Below are 24,971 nucleotides of genomic sequence, written 5' to 3'. Positions count from 1 at the left end.
ACATGGTACCAATATTCAATAAAGGGCAGTGATCTATTCCGGGAAACTACAGGCCTGTCAGTCTAACATCGATAGTATGTAAACTATTGGAGGGGATAAGGGACTATATCCAAGAATTTGCTAATGAAAGCTGTATTATTAGTAGTAATCAGCATGGGTTTATGAAGAGTCATTCTTGCCAAACCAATCTGTTAACATTCTACGAGGAAGTGAGCTGCCATTTTGATAAAGGTAGGCCTGTGGATGTGGTGTATCTGGATTTTGCAAAAGCATTTGATAGAGTCGTCCATAGATGCTGAATCTAAAAACTGATGTCTGGAGGGACGTTGGCCAGTGGGGTTTGTTCTTGGCTAGAAAACTGGTTACAGGGGTGCGTCCAATGGACGGTGATGTATTGTACAACGTGTACTCAGAATGGCCCGGAGTGGTAAGTGGGGTACCCCAAGGCTCTGTCCTGGGACTCATTTATTCATAAAATATATAGAGGTTGGTATAAATGGCTCAATCTCTGTTTGCTGATGACACAAAAATAAGTAGGGCAATAACATTACAGCAGGATATAGAAGCTTTTACAAGAGGACCTCAAAAAATTAACAGGGTGGGCAACTGTATGGCAAATGAGATTTAATATTGAAAAATGTAAAGTAATGCACTTGGGGGTTAAAAATATAAATGCAAGTTACTCACTAGGCGGAGAACCTCTGTGGCAATCCAGGATGGAGAAAGATCTGGGGGTCCTAGTTGAAGACAGACTGAGCAAATACTATACAATAAGCTAGCAGACTGTTGGCATGCTTTAAAAAGAGAATTTACTCCAGAGATAAAATGATAATCCTGCCACTTTATAAAACTCTGGTTCAGCTAACATCTGGAGTATGCCATCCAGTTCTGGTCACCAATCCTCGAAAGATGTGCTGGAACTGGAGAGAGTCCAGAGAAGCACAACTAAATTAATGTGGTGACTGGAGGACCTCAATTACGAGGAACCAAAAAGCACTAAACTTATTCTGCCTGGACAAGAGACGCTGAAGAGGAGATAAAATAGCGATGTACAAATATCTCAGTGGTGATCCCAACGTATTTAAGAAACTGTTCAGTCTCAAGGAATGTAAGAAGACATGGGGCCATTCAATGAGATCGTAGAAGCGATTTAACCTTAAAGCGTAACACTTTTTTTCTCAACAAAATCGAACATTCCCCTCTGGGTGATCTATGTCCATTGCAGGAATTTTAACAAACTCTATTGCAGATTCCTACCTTTTGTTCTAAAAAAATCATTGTTTGTTCCTCTGTGCCCCTGTGCTAAGTGAGTCTAATGGAAGTGATTTCATAATTATCAATCAGCTGCTGCAGCTGTAGAGTTCTGACGAAAACTGTGGGGTCTGCATCCCTTTAGGCCTCATGTACACTACAGCTGAAAAACGGACCTTTAGGAGCAGTTGAAAGTTTTTTTTTACCTCAGCCCCTGAACTCTCCTCTGTTATCTTATCTGTATACGTACACTCAGTCGTTAATAGGAGTTTAGAGGCAGTTAAGTTTACAAACTTTTTTTTTTTTTTTAAAGCAGATAAATTTTGTTCATTATGATAGTTTACGGGCATTTCTAATGCTAAATGCTTGTAAACTCGTGGAAAAGCTGTAACCCGAGTTTATGCACGTTTTCGTTTATAACCGGTTTTTAAGAGGAACATGTAAGATGTGGGAAAAACACAATTTTCACCTCATGCTGTTGCCTGCAAGGGAGACATAGGCAGAGAGAGAGACGGGCAGAGAGAGAGAGACAGCGACAGTCACAAAGCGAGAGAGAGAACGGAAAAATAGTGACACACCGACAGAGTTCATAGTTAGCCACTTGTCGCCCGCCATGTAGCAATATGACGTTGGCAAAGTGGTTGCGAAATCCTGATGATATATGACGTCGCCAGGATATCAAGCTGCTGTGCACCCCCGGGGGTCCGCATTGCAGCGATCATTGTTGTGGTGTGTCAGTTTGACACACCGCAGCTCCGATCTAGGTCAAGAGTCTCTGATAGAGACTCTTTACCACGTGATCAGCCGTGTTTAATCACGATGTAAACAGGAAATGCCATTGATCAGCTTTTCCTCACTTGCGTCTGTCAGACACGAGTAGAGGAGAGCCGATCGGCTGCTCCTCTGACCGGGGGGGGGGGGGGGTCTGTGTTGATTATCAGTGCAGCCCCCCCCCAAGGATACCCACACTGGACAACCAGGGATGCCCACCAGTAGTCACCACCAGGGATGCCCACCGCTGGTCACCACCAGGGATGCCAATCAGTGTCCAGAATGGGCATGATTGATTGGCAGGCATTATTGTTTGGCACTGATTGGCATCCATCAGTACCATCCATTAGTGTACAGCAGTGCCACCTATGTGTACCCATCAGTGCTGCATATCAGTGCCGCATATTAGTGCCCATCAATGCCACCTCATCGGTGCCTTATCAGTGCCGCCTTATCAGTGCCCTTCAGTGAAGGAGAAAACTTACTTATTTACAAAGTTTTGTAACAGAAACAAAAAAAAAAACATTCTTTTTTTCCAAATTTTTGGTCTTTTTTTATTTGTTCAGCAGAAAATAAAAATCCCAGAGGTGATTAAATACCACCAAAAGAAAGCTCTTTGTGGGAACAAAATGATGAAAATTTAGTTTGGGTACAGTGTAGCATGACCGCGCAATTGTCATTCAAAATGCAACAGCGCTGAAAGCTGAAAATTGGTCTGGGCAGGAAGGTGTATAAGTGCCTGGTATTGAAGTGGTTAAAGCATATTGCTCTCTTCTCACAGAATGGTTGCATTGTGGACATTTGGGGGGGGGGGGGGGGGTCTCCTGAGGTTATCTTCATAGACTTCTGGGAAAATCAGTGAGCCAATCACACAAGCAGGAAATTATGTTTCTGAGTGGTGTTCTGTACACATTCTGTGTACAGAGCACCTCCAGGTAGCCATATTGCATTGCATTTACTGAAAATTACAGTGGTTGCAGATTGAAAAGGAAAGGTCATTTTTTTTATAATATTCCATTACAATATGACTTGTTGCAATCTTATATGCTATATATATTTTTTTTTATATTCTATTTTTTTTCCTATGCAAGTGGAGTTACCTTTTAAAGTGGTGTTCCACCGAGGGGGAAGGAGGAGGGGGGCTGCACTTCCGAGTGATCGGGCCATGACGCCTCCTTCCCCCGCCCCTGGGCCATTCAGAAAGCGCAGCAAGCTTCGCGTATATGCATTAGGGAACTGGCTATGAAACCGCAAGGCTTCAATGCTGGTTTCCTTTACAGACAGTGGCAGCAGCAGCAGCACCCAAGAGCCGATGAAAACATCGCCTGGGGTGCTGACATCATTGGATGCCAGGACAGGTAAGTGTTCTAATATTAAAAGTCCGCAGCTATAGTATGTGTGGCTGCTGACTTTACATTTTTTGTTGGGGGGACGGGGGGCACGGAACTCCGCTTTAAGCTGTGTAGGGGTATTTCACTGTCAGGGCGATAAGAATGTGGAACTCACTGGATGGTCTAATGTCTTTATTCAACCTTACCAACTATGAAACTATTATTGTGCCCACTAATACAAATGCAAGAGGTATTTTTTACTTCCACTAGCACCAATAATGGGGGCTGTTGTCTGTTGTATTCTGTCTTCTTCAGTGTGCATTGCAATAAGCTGCAAAAAAAGAGAAACCAGACTGAAATTTTGGGCATTGAGGTGTGTTACCTAACTTGATGCAATGCACGAAAATGACCCTCTGAAAATTTCAAGTGCCACACTTGAGGAACTTTTTTCAAGTTGACCCCCACTGCTCTAGTGTCTTTTGCCAGCTAATTTTACATTTCCTGTTTACATGTATTTTGCTACATTTGACAATGTTGACAAAATGCATGCACTGTCAAATATACATTACTTTCAGTTGGTTTCATTCTCACCAAGTAGTATATCCCGAGAAAGAGACTTTTAAATGCAAAGGCATTTATTCTTATATAATTTGTAAGGTTGTGAATGTGTCAGATACGAATAACAAAAGAAAGGTAATCTTGTGGAAGTCTGGCTTGTGTTTTGGGTGGACATGGGTAGCCTGCCATTTGATTAGCGATACTTTAATGTATGTTATGTGTTTTGAGCAATAAATCCGGCAATGACCACTTTTTTTAATACATATATTTATTTTTATTTTTTATAAACGTGTGTATCGCAGTCCAGCAGTATTTAGCGTGGATGACACAGTCCTCGATGTACATTTTGTCCTCGCCACCTTGTCAGATGCAGATCATGGCTTACAGTCTCTGAACCAAAGGTAAATGTTTCTCTTTGTCATAAATCTGCATTTTTTAATAAAGATTTTATTGCTATATTTAAACAAGGCACATTAAACAATATGCATATCACAAAACTGGGTACATATAAAACATACCTCACATCAGAAGTCATGTACATTAGACAGCAACACACAACTTACTGTAAAATACAGTTGGACAAGGTACTCCTAGTGTGTGTGTGTGTGTGTGTGTATGTACAGTTAGGCGGTCCCCAGGTTACAAACAAGGGTATGTAGGTTTGTTCCTAAAAAATGTACCTGTTCTGACTTAGATTCAACTTAAGTGTAGCTACAGCCCAAAAAAATATATTTCTCTAGTCATCTTCCAGGACGGCATAACCAGAGAGATGACTGGTCCACCTGACAGGAAACACAATCAACATACAAGGTTAAAAGGCCCCTCCCTTCCCCCTGCACCTCAGTTCTTGATTGTGTTTCCCGGCAGCGAAACGTTTGTTGTTTTTTCTCAGACCTGAAGCTGGTAGCGGATGGTCCCCCCCCCCGAGGGCTGGATGCCAAAGCCGGGGAGGGTGGCGGGTCCAGCCATGGCCCTGTCCTTCTCAGGGGGTCCCACAATGGCCAGGGGAGAGAGTCTTCCCCGGCAAGGAGCCTCCCGGGTACAGAGGGGTATCCCAGATCTCCTGTGAGCACATACCTCATGCTCTTTCCTTCCACCCAGTCAGGTATGGAGGTGATGAAGGAACTGGAGCTCAGGCTGGTGTCTAGGCTGCAGAGGGGGTAGAGGACGCTAGCCAGGTCGGTACCTTGGGCTGGTGGAGGTCCTGGACTTCATAGGGAATGCTGAAGCTCCTGTGTATGGAGCTGGCATCCCAGGGTGGAGTAAGATGGCGGCGTTTCCGGGCGCTGTAACTTCCTACTTCCGGTCTATGCCAAAATGGCAGATTCGGACACTAGGGGCCAAAATCCTCCCTCAGACAGCGGCTCTCCAACAAAATGGCGCCGATCATCAGTGTATAGGAGATAGACACTCAGCGCTCCAGGGAAAAGCAGGAGGCCTCACGATACTCCTCTCTTGGGGTCGGAAAACCTCGCAAAGCAGCAGATATGGATGGAGAGGAGGTAACAGCTGCAACCTTAGCCCAGGAAGAGGCCAGTGGTGGTGAGTCCTCTTCCGTTTTGAATGTGGTGAAGTAAGAGGGGTCTTGCCTACACCATGGGGGGGGGGGGGAAGAGACACACAGTAAGTCTTAGGTAACTGTTTAAAGTTTGGACTTTGTCTTTTTTGTCTCCCTAGATCCTGGCGGCTCTGCTCAGGGGGCTCACAAGATGAGGGGCAAAAATCCCCCTCCTCCCAGGTCAAAGAGATGTGGGAACTGTAATGATAAGCTCCCACAGGACCATGTGAAACCTTTTTACTATAGGTGCATACAGAAACTGTCTAGTAAGGAAACCTCACAGGTTATGAGGGACTTCTTTGCGGTACAGTCGGAGATGCTTTCTACCCTCCAGTCTATTAAGACTGCTATAGCACCTAAAGCGGAGGATAGAGAAATCCTGTCCTCTAGAGAAGGCACTTCCTCTCAGGAAGGCTTTTCAGACAGGGGTCAGAGAACCTCGCAAGGACCCCCTTCCTCTGTCAGTTCGGGAGTTGAGTTTGAGGACCCAGAGGAGTCAGAGGAGGCCTCATTAGAGGAAGGTGTAGACACAGACGCTGACAGCCAGGATAGTGAAGTCCTAGAGCTAGTAGCCACCTCTTTCCCGTGGAAGACATGGGGCAGTTACTTAGGGCGATCTATGCCTCTGAGGATATCTCAGAACCTCCGGTTCAGGCGTCGGCCCGGGACAAGATGTACAGGGGTTTGGGAAAGCCTCAGTCCAGGGTGTTCCCAGTTCATCAGGCCCTAAAGGAGGTGATTTTGAGAGAGTGGAAAGACCCGGAAAGAAAGGTTCTTAGACTCAAAACTTGGAAGAGAAGGTTTCCTTTTGGGGAGGAAGAAGAGCAGAAATTCTTTAAAAACCCTAAGTTAGACGCAGCTCTGTCGCAGGTTTCTAAAAAATCTGACTTGTCTTTTGAGGATTCAGGGAACCTAAAAGACCAAATGGACAGAAGGGCGGAGGCGCTTTTGCGCAGAGCATGAGATTTCAATGCGGCTGCCATGGCTCCTGCTTTGGCGTCAGCATGCGTGGCAAGAAACGTGGACGCATGGTTAGGCAGACTTTCCAACCATGTTTCTAAAGGCAGTGATTCCAAAGAAATCACAGACTCGTTAGAAATAATAGGTAAGGCTGTGGCATATTTGGCAGATGCGGCTGTGGAGTCTGTCAGGAACACAGCCAAATCTGCGGCCCTCCTTAACTCCGCAAGAAGGGCAGTCTGGGTCAAATCATGGGAAGGGGACCATATGTCTAGATCAAGGCTATGTGGTTTGCCCTTTGAAGGTTCACAACTCTTTGGACCTGGCCTGGATCAGGTGCTGTCAAGGTCAGCAGAAAAGGGAAAAAAGTTCCCGGTTAAAGCTAAAGGAGAAAGGGGCAGGAAATTTTTTTCGCCCCTCCTCTAACCAGGGTCAATTCAAAGGAAAAAAGGATGCAAATAGAAGGTGGGGAAAGGGAAAGAGTGCACAAAAAGGTAGTCTGCTCTTTTCTGGACCTAAAGACGCCACCAAGCAGTCTAAGTGACGCCAGCATCAGGGTAGGGGGGAGGTTATCCCACTTTGTCCCTCAGTGGAAGAGGATCTCCGAAAGCCCCTATATCTTGCAGATTGTAACAGAGGGATATCGTCTGGAACTTCTCTCCCCTCCCCCTCAAAACTTTTTTCTGACCCGTCTCCCCAAGGAAACTTCAAAAGCTGCAGGGCTGTTGGACAGCTTGCAGGGATTGGTATTCCAGGAGGTGATCATCCCCGTTCTACCAGAAGAGCTTTACCAAGGATTTTACTCCCATGTATTTGTCGTTCAAAAACCATCAGGGAAATTTTGCCTGATATTAAATCTCAGGAAGTTGAACAGGTTTTTGCGACAAAAGAGCTTCCGGATGGAGAGTATATACACGGTGCGCAGGCATCTATTAAGGGGTGCGTTCTTAGCCACGATAGATCTAAGGGATGCTTACCTTCATATCCCGATCACTAGGGAACACCAGTCCCTACTGAGATTCGCAGTCCTTACGAGCAAAGGGATTCAACATTGGCAATTCCGAGCTCTTCCCTTTGGATTAGCTGCAAGCCCAAGGATCTTCACAAAGGTCCTGGCGGAGGTTGTAGCTTACCTACACCTACAGGGGGTGTCCCTTATACCCTACCTAGACGACCTTTTGGTATACAGGCAATCCCTAGAGCAGGTGGAAGTAGACGTAGGCAGAGTGATTTTCACTCTGAAGTCCTTGGGCTGGATAGTAAACAGAGAAATCTTCTCTGGCACCGTCCCAAATAAACGTGTTTCTGGGATATCTGGTGGATACAGAGGCTCAAACTGTTTCTTCCAGAGGAAAAAAGGTTAAAGGTGGTTACAGCAGTATCCTCTTTAAAAGAAGCCAGGGTGTGCTCTCGCAGGCATATCATGAGGGTTCCAGGTCTAATGACCTTGTGTATTCCAGCGGTTCCTTGGGCTCAGTTCCACTCCAGGGAGCTGCAGTTCTTCCTTTTGTCCTCCTGGGACAAAAGGAGAGAGTCATTGGATGCAAGGGTGTCTATTCCAACAAGAGTAAGGACCTCCCTAGATTGGTGGCTGGATCAGGACAAGCTCAGGGTGGGTCTACCCTGGGACCAGTGGAATCCCACAAGAATCACTACCGATGCAAGCGTTTGGGGTGCTCACCTGGGGGACATCCAGGCACAGGGGGCCTGGACTCCTTCTCAGGCAGGGGCATCCTCCAACCACAGGGAACTCCTGGCGGTGGGCCAAGCGTTAGTATCCTTTGGAGACAGGATTCAGGGCTTAGAGATCCAAGTCCTGTCAGACAATGTGACAACGGTCTCTTACCTGAATCGTCAGGGGGGCACCAGATCCAGGAAACTACTGAGTCTAGTCCTGAACATCTTAAACTGGGCCAAAGAGAATCTTCAGTCCATATCGGCGGTTCACATAAGAGGAACCGCCAATGTGGTGGCAGACTTCTTAAGCCGGCAACCAATCCTCCAAGGGGAATGGGAGTTAAATCAGGAGGTCTTTCTCCAGATAAGTCAGAAGTTCGGGACTCCGGATATAGATCTTTTTGCCCACAGAGGGAACAAAAATTGGATCATTTTTTTCTCTCTCAACAGAGAAGGGGGATCCCAGGGAGTTGGACGCTCTGTCTCAGGACTGGGACTTCCGTCTAACATACGCCTTTCCCCCACTAGTCTTAATACCAGGGCTCTTACAAAAATTGGCCCGCTCAGATTGCGCACTGATCCTTATAGCCCCACGGTGGCCAAAAAGGACCTGGTTTGCCACTCTGAAAAAGTGGTCAATTTCTCCTCCGCTCCGTCTTCCAATCAGACGAGATCTTCTCCTACAGGGGCCAGTCCTCCACCCCGACCCGGGGTTCCTCAAACTGACGGCATGGTTCTTGAGGAGGAGATCCTTAGGGGCAAGGGGTGCTCTGATAGGGTAATTGAGACCCTCTTGGGCAGCAGGAAGCTGGTCACCAGGAGGATCTACTCCAAGGTGTGGAATTGCTTCTCACAGTGGTGCCATGATAAGGAGGTGTCTTACCGTTCAGTACCAGTGGTACTGGAATTTTTGCAAGCAGGGGTGGATCAGGGGATTTCCCCGAACACCTTGAGAGTACAGATAGCGGCGTTATCTGTATTTTTGGATCAGAGGCTCGCACTAGAACCTCTGATTAAGAGATTTCTTCTGGCAAGGGAGAGGGTAACCCCTGTCAGGGTGAATGTATTTCCTCCATGGAATTTATCTCTGGTTTTGGAGGCGCTGACGAAAGCGCCCTTCGAACCAGCGCAAGAGATTTCAGTTAAGTTTTTGACTCTTAAGTTAGCGTTTCTGTTGGCCATAACCACGGCCAGAAGGGTGAGCGACCTACAGGCCCTGTCAGTTAAGGAGCCTTTTCTGTTGATTCTGGAAGATAGAGTGGTTCTTAGACAGGACCCGCTATATCTTCCCAAGGTCGCATCTAAGTTTAATAGATCTCAGGAGATCACTTTACCCTCCTTCTGTGATAATCCAAAAAATGAGAAGGAGAGGAAGTTTAATTTATTAGATGTCAGGAAATGTTTATTGACATATCTAGAGTAACGGACCACAGAAAGTCGAATCATCTCTTAGTTTGTTTAGCGGCCCTAGAAAGGGAGGGCAGGCGTCTAAATCTACTGTGGATAGGTGGATTAGGCAAACAATAACATTGGCCTATGAGCAGACCGGTTCCCCAGTACCAGGGAACCTTAAGGCCCACTCAACAAGATCCTTGGCGGCCTCTTGGGCAGAGAGAGCTGGGGCCTCGATAGAACAGGTCTGTCGCACAGCCACTTGGGCGAAGCAAGATACCTTTTTGAAACACTATAGAGTGGAACTGCTGTCGCCCCAGGATCTGACATTTGGAAGAAAGGTGCTACAAGCGGTGGTCCCGCCCTGAGGTAGGCCTTGAACTCCTTGTCCATCCTCTCAGGTTATGCCGTCCTGGAAGATGACTAGAGAAAATTGACAGTTACTTACCGATAACTGTTTTTCTAGGATATCTTCCAGGACAGCAGGCCTACTTTCCACCCATGTTTTAATATAAGTACTACGGGAAGAGTTTCTCTCTGTCACCCGGATAACCTATTACTTTGGGAGAACTGAGGTGCAGGGGGAAGGGAGGGGCCTTTTAACCTTGTATGTTGATTGTGTTTCCTGTCAGGTGGACCAGTCATCTCTCAGGTTATGCCGTCCTGAAAGATATCCTAGAAAAACAGTTATCGGTAAGTAACTGTCAATATTTTAAGCTTTTTGGATAGCATAGGGAAGGGCTAACATCCCTGTAACATTTGTTTTGCTGTCTGTGCCCCTGTTCAGAAGATTTCACCTCACTTTCTGTCCCAATGAAAATTGGATTTGGAAAATTTTGGGTTGTGGCAACAAGCCTTGGTGATAAAGCTTCAGTTCAGTGGAGACACCTTTTTTCCCCATAAAAGCTCTTACAGGAGTGAATTTCCCTTCCTAGGAGTAGAGTTCCTCTCACTTCCTTTTGTCTCCCTCCGTTTGTAAGTAGGAGTCCTTTGTACGTCTGATGTTTGTAACTAGGGGACCGCCTGTATATATTTGGACACATGCACAATTTTCATACTTTTGGCTCATCACACTGCCTCCACCATGTTTTACAGATGACGTTGTGTGCTTTGGATCGTGAGCTGTTCCAATCCTTCTCCACACTTTTTCTTCCTGTCATTCTGGTACAGATTAATCTTAGTTTCACCTGTCCAAAGAATGCTTTTCAAGAACTGGTCTGGCTTTTTTAGATGGTTTTGGCAAAGTCTAATTTGGCATTTCTATGCTTCAGGCTTATGAATGGTTTGCACCTTGATGTTGTGAATGGGTTTTTCTTTTCCATAGAGAGGATCCTGCGATCATCCACCACTGTTGTCTTTTGTGGACGTCCAGGCCTTTTTATGTTGCTGAGCTCACCAGTGCATCATTATTTCTTTAGAATGTACCAAACTGTTCATTTGGCCACTCCTAATGTTGCTGCTATCTCTCTGATGGATTTGTTTCATTTTTGAAGCCTTACAATGACCTGTTTCACTTGCATGGACAGCTCTTTTGACCGCATGATATAGGTTTACAGCAATAGATTCCAAATGCAAGTACCACACTTGGAATCAACTTCAGACCTTTTACCTGCTTAATTGATGAAGAAATAACGAAGGAGTAGCCCACACCTGGCCATGAAACAGATTCTGATTCAGTTGTCCAATTACTTTTGCTCCCTTGAAAAATGCAGGGTGGCTATTAGGAGCTGTAATTCCTAAACCCATTCCCTTCCGATATGGATGTACATACACTTAAAGTAAACCTGAGTGTGCACTCTCAGCCCATATCCATTATATAACTATAGCTTGACTATGTTTTGGTAAATACCTGAAAAAATCTAACATTGTGCCTGTGTCCAAATATACATGGACCTAACTGTGTGTGTGTACATATCTATATCTCTATCTCTCTATCATTTATTCATACACGGTCCCCGGTTTACAAATGGGGTCTTTAGGTTTGTTGTCATGTGACTAACGAGTCACATGACACTGCAGAGGAAAAATGGCTAATTGGGCCCAATTTGGAAATTTTCACTTAGTGGTGTTCTCACTTTTGTTGCCAGCGGTTCAGACATTAATGGCTGTGTGAGTTATTTTGAGGGGACAGCAAATTTACACTGTTATACAAGCTGTAGACTCGCTACTTTACATTGTAGCAAAGTGCAATTTCTAAAGTGTTGTCACATGAAAATATATAATAAAATATTTACAAAAATGTAAGGGGTTTACTCACTTTTGTGAGATACTGTGTATATATTCTAAAAATACACAAGGAACCGAGTAACATATGTTCAAATTGAGTACCACACACCAAAGCTGTCTGTTACATATAACATTGTTCTGTTCTTTTTATTTTTGGTATTTTTTTTTCCATTCAATTAATATAATCATAAAATGTTTATTTTTAATATTTTGAGAATCCTTTACTGGCAATGGCTGCATAAAGTCTGGAACCCATGGACATGGAATGGGTTTCCTCCTTTCTGATGCTTTGCCAGGCTCTAACTGCAGCTGTCTTCAGTTCTTTGTGGGGTTTTCTGTGAAATGTATGCTCAATTAGGTTGGGATCAGGTGATTGACCCAGCCATTGCAGAATATTTCACTTCTTTTCCTTCAAAAGCTTCTGGGTTGCTTTTGCAGTGTGTTTTGTATCATTGTCCATCTGTACTGTGAAACGCCATCCAATTAACTTTGCTGCATTTGCCTGAATCTGGGATGACCGATTCTGTCTTGTCTGTGCTTCTGTCACATCATCAGTAAACACCAGTGCCAATGGAAGGCATGCATGCCCATACCATCACACTGCCTCCACCATGTTTTACAGAAGACATTGTGTGCTTTTGATCATGAGCTGTTCCAAGCCTTCACGCTTTTTTTTTTTTTTTTCTCTTCCCGTCATTCTGGCACAGATTGGTTTCATTCATCCAAAGAATGCTTTTCCAGAACTGGTATGGTTTTTTTTTAGATGTTTTTTGGCAAAGTCTAATCTGGCTTTTCTATTCTTTAGGTTCAGGCTTATGAATGGTTTGCACCTTGTTGTAAACCCTCTGTATTTGCGCTCATTAAGTCTTCTCTTGATTGTAGACTTTGACAATGATACGCCCACCTCCTGGAGTGTCCTTCACTTGTCTGGATGTTGTGAATGGGTTTTTCTTTACAATAGAGAGGATCCTGTGATCATCTACCACTGTTGTCTTCCATGGACGTCCAGGCCTTTTTATGTTGCTGAGCTCACCATTGTGTTCTTTCCTCTGAATGTACCAAATTGTTGATTTGGCCATTCCTAATGTTGCTGCTATCTTTCTGATGGACTTCTTTTAGTTTTTGAAGCCTTACAATGGCCTGTTTCACTTGCATGGACAGCTCCTTTGAACGCATGATGTAGGTTTACAGCAATAGATTCCATGCAAATACCACACTTAGAAGCAACTCCAGACCTTTTATCTGCTTAATTGATGAAGAAATAACGGAGTAACCCACACCTGGCCATGAAACCGCTTTTAGTTCAGTTGTCCAATTACTCGGGCCCTTGAAAAAGTGAGATGGCTATTAAGAGCTGTGATTCCAAAACCCTTCCGATTTGGATGTACATACCCTCAAATTAAACCTGAGAACGTGCACTTTCAGCCCATATATAACTATAGCTTGAATATGTTTTGGTAAATACCTGAAAAAATCTAAAATTGTGCCTGTGTCCAAATATATATGGACCTAACTGTATGTGTAATGTATGCTCCTAGAACACCTGATGGTGTTCCCTGCATGTTGGGCGTCTGTATGTGGCCAAGCTGTGTAAAAGTCTCATACATGGGGTATCTCCATACTCGGGAGGAGTTGCAGAATGTATTTTGGGGGGTAATTTTTTTCTATGTAAATGCTATATGTTACACAAAGTTGTCAAATTATAAGATTTTTCTAAGAAAAAACGTTTTCATTTTCTTTCCACATTTTCCATAAACTTGTGGGGAAAAAAAATGACATGTTCAAAAGACTAATTATGCCTCATAGAATGTACATTGAGGTGTTTGCTTTCCAAAATGGGGTCATTTTATGGGTAATTCCTTTGTCCTGGTGCTCCAGGACCTTAAAAAGTGTGATGGGTAGGAATGAATTTAGAAGTGTAATTTATGCTCTTAGAACGCTTGATGGTGCTCCCTGCATGTTAAGCTTCTGTGGCCAGGTTGTGAAAACGTCTCACACATGTGGTATCGCCATGATCGGGAGGAATAGCAGAATGTATTTTGGGTGTATTTGGAAGTATGCATATGCTGTGTGTGAGAAATAACTTATGACAATTTTGTGTAAAAAAAAAAAAAAAATAAATACATTTCTTAATTTTCCCAAGAATTGTGAGAAAAAATTACGACTTCAAAAAACTCGCCATGCCTCTTACTAAATGCATTGGACTGTCTACTTTCCAAAAAGGGGACATGTGGGGGGTATTTGTACTTTCCTGACATTTCAGGGCCTCAAGAAATTAGATAGGCCCTCAGTACATCAGGTGTGATCAATTTTTAATGATTTGCACCATAGCTTGTAGACTCCCTAACTTTCACACAGACTAAATAATATCCACTAATTTGGGTTACTTTTACCAAAGATACGTAGCAGTATAAATTTTGGCCCAAATTTATGAACAAAAATTACTTATTTGCAAAATTGTATAATCAAAACTTAAAAAAAATAAATAAATAAAAGCCAGCAGTTACAAATACTGCAGCTGCTGACTTTTAATAGGACACTTACCTGTCTTGGAGTCCAGCGATGTCGGCACCGCAACTGATGTTTCCATCAGCTGTTGGGTGCTGCCACCACCATTGCGGGTAAGGGAACCTGGCAGCATAGCTCTACGGCTTCACACGGGGCCCTACTGCACATGCGTAAGGGACCAATGCGCTCTCCTACTGGCCCGGTGGCGGGAAGAGGAGGAGGAGGAGGGAGCTGAGCTGTGACATAATTTGCCCCGGCCCGGACTCCCAGAAGTGGGGACCATCTATCTCGTGTCCGATAACAATGTTTATGGTCAGTAAGAGTTAACGCAGAGTAGTAGCTGGTAATTAGGTCTATGATCCAGTTGTAACAAAAGCGTTTGCAATTTAGTATCCGAGAATGAAACCCCTCGCAGACAATATTGTGCCATTGCAGCATGTTTGAGTTTGACATAACGAACATACCAGGAATGGGGTACACCCCACTCAGCCTGTAATCGCTCAAAGGATTTAAATTCTCCACTTTCATAAAGATGATGCACTATGGCCCTCTTTCATAACTGCAATATATTCATACTGTCAGGCGTAGGAACCTCACCTCTATAAAAAATTTTCTTTAAAAGTGTTTCATAGGAGGTGGTGACCATCGCTGATGCTGTATTATTCAAAGGAGGAAGCGTTCGCCAATGCACATACACCAACTGTGAAGCAAAATAATACACTCAAAGATCGGGCAGTGCTAAACCACCTCTACAAACTGGAAGTTGTAAAATCTCCAAAGACGCTGTAGGTACCCTGCCCCCCCTCTTAAAAGGAACTAAGCAATATACTAGATTTAGGGGCATTGGGAAAAAAATTGTTTTTCTTCATTCAGCCACACAAGCGAGACAGATGGGGGAATCCCTAGTCCCACCCCTTCTTACCCATTCTGACAGCGGGACCCTGTGCTACGAGAATACACTAATCGGGGGCTGCAGCTGCAGATCGACACGTTTTCCATCTTGTCCGTTTCACAGAACATGATGTAATGATCAACTTCTCCTGAACTAGGACAGCCGCAGAATAGTAAGCCGGTCCCTTCTGTACCAACCTAATTTGATCTGTCTGTGGCCAGCTTTAGACTGCTTATGTTGGTAACAAAAAAGCTGTTGGCCAGCACAGGATAACCCTGTCCATTAAATTATCATGCCTAATTTTTTCGCTAGTGTCCTCAAGACAACGGATGCGTTTTTTTCTTAGACTTTTGGAAAGGTTTTGCTGGAAGTCTTTCTAGTGTCATCAGCTGCTGATGGATTCGTACCAGATATAAAAATTCTGAAAGTCTCTATTCAGTCTTCAGCACTGGTGGATTTAAGATGTATGTATCGAAAATCTGGATGGCTTGTCCAGTTAGCCAAGGAGAAATTGTTGATTCCTGTTGGATATATAAAATCGTGGAAGTCTCTCCAGTCTATAGAGCGCAGGTTTTCCCACTTTCCTTACCTGTGATCTCTCTGATGGCCCTGCATGCCCAGTGATAACCAACATCTGTGTTCCAGTTAACAGTGTTTTGCTTTGTATCTTTTTAAGGTCACTTTGAAGTAAAACAAGGAAGCATATAAACCTGTGTAGTATATGATGTCCTTTGCTAAACAATAATGCTGCATATATGTGTTTACAAGTTTAGGAATACAATAGATGACATACAGAGTATTACAAATATGCATACTGTTTGTTTCCTTGCTTTACTGCAAAATGACCTTAAAAGATACAAAGCAAAACACAGTTTTAACTGGAACACAGATGTCTCATCACTGGGAAGGGTCATCGCAAAGAGATCAGTTATGGAAATTGAGAAAACCTGGGCTCCATTAACTGGAGAGACTTCCACGATTTCATACACAAGCTATCTATACTTCCTAGCAAATGAGCATTGAGGATGTATACGAGCAACACATACTAAAAGTTACATGGGTTATAGTGTAGATTGTGTCATCCCTAGGTAAACGTCCCTATTTGAACAGACCTTTCTTTGGTCTTATGGAGTCTCCCTTTCCTCTTTGTTCTTGCTGGTGATATGGAGTTGTATTCTATCGAGGACCTCTTCAAAACTACTCTGCCTCCCAGAGTCCTCCAAACTCATGCTTCCTTTGTGCTTAATATAAAGAATAGCGTGTGCATAGCACTGGAATAATCCCCTTGGACTTTAAAGGCAGAAATTGGAGTAATAGCAATATAGAAAGTTTAAAAGGCAGTTATGCCACTTTAATAGTACATAGCATATACAGAGTGGGCAAACCTAGCCCTATAATAAAAACATAACATACATATACATGAAATATATTGCACAGTAAGATTTGGCAATCAAACCCAGTTGGTACAGATAGTCCCATAAGCTACCATAGTCATGTGGTCAGTGCAGGGGATATCTTGTGCTTTTAATATATTTATGCTATAAAAATCACAGAAATGTCCATAACACACACACACGACTTGCATTCAAAGTAATTTGTAAAGTCTCTTTAAAAAAAAAAAACAAAAACAAATATGTTATACTTGCCTCCTCTGTGCAGTGGATTTGCACAGGGCAACCCGAATCATCCTCTTTTTGGGTCCCTCTTTGCTGCTCCTAGCACCTCCCTCCTGTCGAGCGCCCCCACAGCAAGCAGCTTGCCATGGAGGCACAAGCCGAGCTGACACTCCCTGTGTCCATTCAGACACGGAGCTGCTGTTCGGCACCGTCCCCTCTCTCTCCTGATTGGCTAACTGACTTTGACAGCCATGGGAGCCACTGGCACGGTTGCTGTGTCTCAGCCAATCAGGAGGAGAGTCCCGGACGGCGGAGGAACTGGTGGACATCGCTGGACCGAAACAGGGCTTGGGTAAGTATTCGGGGAGTGCTGGGGAGGCTATTTTGTGATGCAGTTAGCCATATCTTTATTCCTGATACGCCTCTACAAATCACCAGATACACTTGCCTAACTACTCAGGTCAGACCAGTGTATCTATCCGAAGTTTCCTGGATGAGTACCAGGACTAGAGATGCAGCAGTTTCTTTTTTTTCAAATTTTTAATTTAGAATACAAAAGTAACCTACAGATTATATCAACATCTGTACTGCGAAAGTGTAGTCCAACAGAATGAGTGCATGAATAACATAATGCCTCAGATCACATAGTGTACAGAAAGTGCATAATATTGCTATGGTTGGATACCTGGTTTTGTCATATTATTGGGAAGGACGAAAAATGAGGAAACGGAAGGAAGAGGACTAGGTAAGGGGGGGGGGGGGGTTTGAGGGGTGCTATATAGTAGAGATCTACCTTCATCTGAGTTAATAAACATATTCCATGAAAGCTATGTTTTCTTATAACGTTCCTGCTTGTTTAGTGCTGAGAGCACTAGATCCTCCATTTTATTGATGTCCTCGACCTGAATAGAGAGAGAGTCAGGATCTTTCCATCACAAAGCGATACAATTTTTGGTAGCCTTAAATAGGTGGTGCAGTACCGACTTTCTATACATTGTAATAGGAATGTCAGAGCAATGAATCAGAAGGCAAGGTCCTCTGGAACCGGATAGTCTGTTAACTGTTGTGTAAGTCTGCGTACTTCCCTCCAGAGGGTCTCCAAGCTCGGGCATGCTCAAAATGTGTAAGAGTGTTATCTGTTCTCCCCAGCATCTCCAGCAACAGTTCGAGGCCTCCAGGAAGAAGCAGTTTAAGACTGATGGGGTATGATACCATCTTGTAAGCAACTTATAGTTGCATTCCTAAATGTGTGTGCACACGGAAGATTTAAGGGCAAGCTGGATGATTTGTCTATCTTCGTGAGGGGTGAATGTTCGTCCTAAGTCCTTTTCCCCATTTAGTGAGGTAGGGCAACCTAAAGTCTTTGGGTGGCGATATCAATAGGGAATACATCGTTGAGAGGGTGTGGGAGCACACCGCTTTCTATATAGTGAGACTCAAATGTGGTTGGCGAGCGCCTGTACACTGCTGGGGGCCCCAACGAACACAGAAAGTAGTGAAGTTGAAACGCCTTCCAAAAATTTAAGGCGAATCGTCCATCCGGTTGCATCAGGGTCGAGATAGAGGGCCAGCTGTCTGTGAGCAAATGTGACACTTGGAAGAGGCCAGCATCAAGCAGGTGTTGGAATACGCCTCCATGAATTCCCGAGGGGAAGTTGGGTTTGCCTAAAGGGCACATAGGCGACTTGATGGTGGAAATCGCTGGGTTTTTACATGCAAGTATGTAGGTTCTAAGGGTAGGGTGCGTCTTAAGCGGCGGGGGCAAAGCCCGGAAGCACCAGGGAGCCCAATGTAGGGGAACAATGTTAAATTGTTTTAACCACTTGACGACCGCCTCACGCCGATTTACGTCGGCAAGGTGGCACGGACAGGCAAAATCACGTACATATACGTGATTTGCCTTCCACGGGTGGGGGGTCCGATCGGTGCCCGAGGCGGTCGTCTTTTGTCCAGCGGCGATCAGAGGTGAGGGGGAGGCCATCCGTTCGTGGCCCCCCCCCTCGCGATCGCCACCGGCCAATCAGATCACTTCCTTTGCTGCTGTATGCTAAACAGCAGCAAAGGAAATGATGTCATCTCGGCTCGGTATTCCGTTGCAGCGCCGAGGAGAGAAGACTTCACTGTGAGTGCACCAACACTACACAACACAGTAGAACATGCCAGGCACACAAAACACCCCGATCCCCCCCCCCCCGATCGCCCCCCGATCCCCCCCCAATCACCCCCCCCCCCCCCCCCCGTCACAAACTGACACCAGCAGTTTTTTTTTGTTTTTTTTTCTGATTACTGCATTGGTGTCAGTTTGTGACAGTTACAGTGTTGGGACAGTGAATATTAGCCCCCTGTAGGTCTAGGATACCCCCCTAACCCCCCCTAATAAAGTTTTAACCCCTTGATCACCCCCCGTCACCAGTGTCGCTAAGCGATCATTTTTCTGATCGCTGTATTAGTGTCGCTGGTGACGCTAGTTAGGGACCTAAATATTTAGGTTCGCCGTCAGCGTTTTATAGTGACAGGGACCCCCATATACTACCTAATAAATGTTTTAACCCCTTGATGGCCCCCTAGTTAACCCTTTCACCACTGATCACCGTATAAGTGTTACGGGTGACGCTGGTTAGTTTGTTTATTTTTTTTAGTGTCAGGGCACCCGCCGTTTATTACCGAATAAAGGTTTAGCCCCCTGATCGCCCGGCGGTGATATGCGTCGCCCCAGGCAGCGTCAGATTAGCGCCAGTACCGCTAACACCCACGCACGCAGCATACGCCTCCCTTAGTGGTATAGTATCTGTACGGATCAATATCTGATCCGATCAAATCTATACTAGCGTCCCCAGCAGTTTAGGGTTCCCAAAAACGCAGTGTTAGCGGGATCAGCCCAGATACCTGCTAGCACCTGCGTTTTGCCCCTCCGCCCGGCCCAGCCCAGCCCAAGTGCAGTCTCGATCGATCACTGTCACTTACAAAACACTAAACGCATAACTGCAGCGTTCGCAGAGTCAGGCCTGATCCCTGCGATCGCTAACATTTTTTTGGTAGCATTTTGGTGAACTGGCAAGCACCATCCCCAGGCAGCGTCAGGTTAGCGCCAGTAGCGCTAACACCCACGCACGCACCATACACCTCCCTTAGTGGTATAGTATCTGATCGGTTCAATATCTGATCCGATCAGATCTATACTAGCGTCCCCAGCAGTTTAGGGTTCCCAAAAACGCAGTGTTAGCAGGATCAGCCCAGATACCAGCTAGCACCTGCGTTTTGCCCCTCCGCCCGGCCCAGCCCAGCCCACCCAAGTGCAGTATCGATCGATCACTGTCACTTACAAAACACTAAACGCATAACTGCAGTGTTCGCAGAGTCAGGCCTGATCCCTGCGATCGCTAACAGTTTTTTTGGTAGCTTTTTATTGAACTGGCAAGCGCCAGCAGCCTAGTACACCCCGGTCGTAGTCAAACCAGCACTGCAGTAACACTTGGTGACGTGGCGAGTCCCATAAGTGCAGTTCAAGCTGGTGGGGTGGCAAGCACAAGTAGTGTCCCGCTGCCACCAAAAAGACAAACACAGGCCCGTCGTGCCCATAATGCCCTTTCTGCTGCATTCGCCAATCCTAATTGGGGACCCACCACTTCTGCAGCTCCCGTACTTCCCCCATTCACATCCCCAACCAAATGCAGTCGGCTGCATGAGAGGCATTTTCTTTATGTCCTCCCGAGTACCCCTACCCAACGAACCCCCAAAAAAGATGTCGTGTCTGCAGCAAGCGCGGATATAGGCGTGACACCCTCTATTATTGTCCCTCCTGTCCTGACAATCCTGGTCTTTGCATTGGTGAATGTTTTGAACGCTACCATTCATTAGTTGAGTATTAGCGTAGGGTACAGCATTGCACAGACTAGGCACACTTTCACAGGGTCTCCCAAGATGCCATCGCATTTTGAGAGACCCGAACCTGGAACCGGTTACCGTTATAAAAGTTAGTTACAAAAAAAGTGTAAAAAAAAAAATATATAAAATAAAAAAAAATAGTTGTCGTTTTATTGTTCTCTCTCTCTCTCTATTCTCTCTCTCTTGTTCTGCTCTTTTTTACTGTATTCTATTCTGCAATGTTTTATTGTTATTATGTTTTATCATGTTTGCTTTTCAGGTATGCAATTTTTTATACTTTACCGTTTACTGTGCTTTATTGTTAACCATTTTTTTGTCTTCAGGTACGCCATTCACGACTTTGAATGGTTATACCAGAATGATGCCTGCAGGTTTAGGTATCATCTTGGTATCATTCTTTTCAGCCAGCGGTCGGCTTTCATGTAAAAGCAATCCTAGCGGCTAATTAGCCTCTAGACTGCTTTTACAAGCCGTGGGAGGGAATGCCCCCCCCCCCCACCGTCTTCCGTGTTTTTCTCTGGCTCTCCTGTCTCAACAGGGAACCTGAGAATGCAGCCGGTGATTCAGCCAGCTGACCATAGAGCTGATCATAGACCAGAGTGGCTCCAAACATCTCTATGGCCTAAGAAACCGGAAGCTACGAGCATTTTATGACTTAGATTTCGCCAGATGTAAATAGCGCCATTGGGAAATTGGGGAAGCATTTTATCACACCGATCTTGGTGTCATCAGATGCTTTGAGGGCAGAGGAGAGATCTAGGGTCTAATAGACCCCAATTTTTTCAAAAAAGAGTACCTGTCACTACCTATTGCTATCATAGGGGATATTTACATTCCCCGAGATAACAATAAAAATGATTAAAAAAAAAAAATTGAAAGGAACAGTTTAAAAATAAGATAAAAAAGCAAAAAAATAATAAAGAAAAAAAAAAAAAAAAAAGCACCCCTGTCGCCCCCTGCTCTCGCGCTAAGGCGAACGCAAGCGGCGGTCTGTCGTCAGACGTAAACAGCAATTGCACCATGCATGTGAGGTATCGCCGCGAAGGTCAGATCGAGGGCAGTAATTTTTGCAGTAGACCTCCTCTGTAAATCTAAAGTGGTAACCTGTAAAGGCTTTTAAAGGCTTTTAAAAATGTATTTATTTTGTTGCCACTGCACGTTTGTGCGCAATTTTAAAGCATGTCATGTTTGGTATCCATGTACTCGGCCTAAGATCATCTTTTTTTTATTTCATCAAACATTTGGGCAATATAGTGTGTTTTAGTGCATTAAAATTTTAAAAAGTGTGTTTTTTCCCCAAAAAATGCGTTTGAAAAATCGCTGCGCAAATACTGTGTGAAAAAAAAAAATGAAACACCCACCATTTTAATCTGTAGGGCATTTGCTTTAAAAAAATATATAATGTTTGGGGGTTCAAAGTAATTTTTTTGCAAAAAAAAAATAACTTTTTCATGTAAACAAAAAGTGTCAGAAAGGGCTTTGTCTTCAAGTGGTTAGAAGAGTTGGTGATGTGTGACATAAGCTTCTAAATGTTGTGCATAAAATGCCGGGACAGTTCAAACCCCCCCCAAATGAACCCATTTTGGAAAGTAGACACCCCAAGCTATTTGCTGAGAGGCATGTCGAATCCATGGAATATTTTATATTGCGACACAAGTTGCGGGAAAGAGACAAATTTTTTTTTTTTTTTTTTTTGCACAAAGTTGTCACTAAATGATATATTGCTCAAACATGCCATGGGAATATGTGAAATTACACCCCAAAATACATTCTGCTGCTTCTCCTGAGTACGGGGTTACCACATGTGTGAGACTTTTTGGGAGCCTAGCTGCGTATGGGACCCCGAAAACCAAGCACCGCCTTCAGGCTTTCTAAGGGCATAAATTTTTGATTTCACTCTTCACTGCCTATCACAGTTTCGGAGGCCATGGAAAGCCCAGGTGGCACAAACCCCCCCCAAATGACCCCATTTTGGAAAGTAGACACCCCAAGCTATTTGCTGAGAGGTATAGTGAGTATTTTGCAGACCTCACTTTTTGTCACAAAGTTTTGAAAATTGAAAAAAGAAAAAAAAAAAAGTTTTTTCTTGTCTTTCTTCATTTTCAAAAACAAATGAGAGCTGCAAAATACTCACCATGCCTCTCAGCAAATAGCTTGGGGTGTCTACTTTCCAAAATGGGGTCATTTGGGGGGGGTTTGTGCCACCTGGGCATTCCATGACCTCCGAAACTGTGATAGGCAGTGAAGAGTGAAATCAAAAATTTTCACCCTTAGAAATCCTGAAGGCGGTGCTTGGTTTTCGGGGCCCCGTACGCGGCTAGGCTCCCAAAAAGTCCCACACATGTGGTATCCCCATACTCAGGAGAAGCAGCTAAATGTATTTTGGGGTGCAATTCCACATATGCCCATGGCCTGTGTGAGCAATATATCATTTAGTGACAACTTTGTGCAAAAAAAAAAAAAAAAAGTGTCACTTTCCCGCAACTTGTGTCAAAATATAAAATATTCCATGGACTCAATATGCCTCTCAGCAAATAGCTTGGGGTGTCTACTTTCCAAAATGGGGTCATTTGGGGGGGTTTTGTGCCACCTGGGCATTCCATGGGCTCCGAAACTGCGATAGGCAGTGAAGAGTGAAATCAAAAATTTACACCCTTAGAAATCCTGAAGGCGGTGCTTGGATTTCGGGGCCCCGTACGCGGGTAAGCTCCCAAAAAGTCCCACACATGTGGTATCCCCATACTCAGGAGAAGCAGCTGAATGTATTTTGGGGTGCAATTCCACATAGGCCCATGGCCTGTGTGAGCAATATATCATTTAGTGACAACTTTTTGTAAATATTTTTTTTTTTTTTTTTTTTGTCATTATTCAATCACTTGGGACAAAAAAAATAAATATTCAATGGGTTCAACATGCCTCTCAGCAATTTCCTTGGGGTGTCTACTTTCCAAAATGGGGTCATTTGGGGGGGGTTTGTACTGCCCTGCCATTTTAGCACCTCAAGAAATGACATAGGCAGTCATAAACTAAAAGCTGTGTAAATTACAGAAAATGTACCCTAGTTTGTAGACGCTATAACTTTTGCGCAAACCAATAAATATATGCTTATTGACATTTTTTTTACCAAAGACATGTGGCCGAATACATTTTGACCTAAATGTATGACTAAAATTTAGTTTATTGGATTTTTTTTATAACAAAAAGTAGAAAATATCATTTTTTTTTCAAAATTTTCGGTCTTTTTCCGTTTATAGCGCAAAAAATAAAAACTGCAGAGGTGATCAAATACCATCAAAAGAAAGCTCTATTTGTGGGAAGAAAAGGACGCAAATTTCGTTTGGGTACAGCATTGCATGACCGCGCAATTAGCAGTTAAAGCGACGCAGTGCCAAATTGGAAAAAGACCTCTGGTCCTTAGGCAGCATAATGGTCCGGGGCTCAAGTGGTTAATTGGGTCCATAGCTTTTGATCGCCATGTCTGTACCAGTCAATCACCTGTGTTAAGTGTGTAGCCTGATGGTATTTCTGGATATTCAGGACTGCGGTCCCTCCACACAGTTTGGGGGCAAAAAAATAATGCTACTCACTAGGGGGAGAACCTCTGGGGGAATAAAGGATGGAAAAAAGATCTGGGGGTCCTAGTAGATGACAGATTTAGCAATAGCATGCAATGTCAAGCTGCAGCTACCAAAGCCTGCAGAATATTAGCATGCATAAAAAAAGGAATATACTCCAGAGATAAAACAAAAAACCTACCACTTAATAAAACTCTGGTTGGCCCACATCTGGAGTATTCTGTCCGGTTCTGGTCACCAGTCCTCAGCAGGGATGTGCTGGAACTGGTGAGAGTCCAAAAAAGAGCAACAAAACTAATAAGGGGGCTGGAGGACCTCAATTACGAGGAACAACTGCAAACACTAAATTTATTCTCGGTGGAGAAACGACGCTTGAGAGGAGATATGACAATTTACAAATACAGTGCCTTGAAAAAGTAATTCATACCCCTTGAAATTTTTCACATTTTGTCATGTTGCAACCAAAAACGTAAATGTATTTTATTGGGATTTTATGTGATAGACCAACACAAAGTGGCACAGAATTGTGAAGTGGAAGGAAAAGGATAAATGGTTTTGGAAAATGGGAAAAGTGTGACGTGCATTTGTATTCAGCCCCCCTGAGTCAATACTTTTGTAGAACCACCTTTCACTTTCAATTACAGCTGCAAGTCTTTTTGGGTATGTCTCTACCAGCTTTGCACATCTAGAGAGTGAAATTTTTGCCCATTCTTCTTTGCAAAATAGCTCAAGCTCTGTCAGATTCAGATTCTGTCAGGTTCACAGATGCTC

The 24,971-nt window shown here is 44.1% G+C and overlaps 1 protein-coding gene across 3 annotated transcripts in view; it reads left to right on the top strand.

Moving 5' to 3' along the window:
* Positions 1 to 24,971, top strand: part of RAD9A (RAD9 checkpoint clamp component A) — a 215,201-nt gene that overhangs the window by 162,754 nt on the left and 27,476 nt on the right. For all 3 annotated transcript variants that reach the window (XM_073597289.1, XM_073597287.1, XM_073597288.1), the window contains one exon: positions 4,214 to 4,312. In XM_073597289.1, the coding sequence (XP_073453390.1) occupies positions 4,214 to 4,312 (99 nt within the window). The remainder of the gene's footprint in view (positions 1 to 4,213; positions 4,313 to 24,971) is intronic.

The sequence above is a fragment of the Aquarana catesbeiana genome, linkage group LG08 (assembly GCF_042186555.1).
Source record: "Aquarana catesbeiana isolate 2022-GZ linkage group LG08, ASM4218655v1, whole genome shotgun sequence".
In the NCBI taxonomy this organism is placed as follows: domain Eukaryota; kingdom Metazoa; phylum Chordata; class Amphibia; order Anura; family Ranidae; genus Aquarana; species Aquarana catesbeiana.
This window is presented reverse-complemented; position numbering and strand designations above follow the sequence as displayed.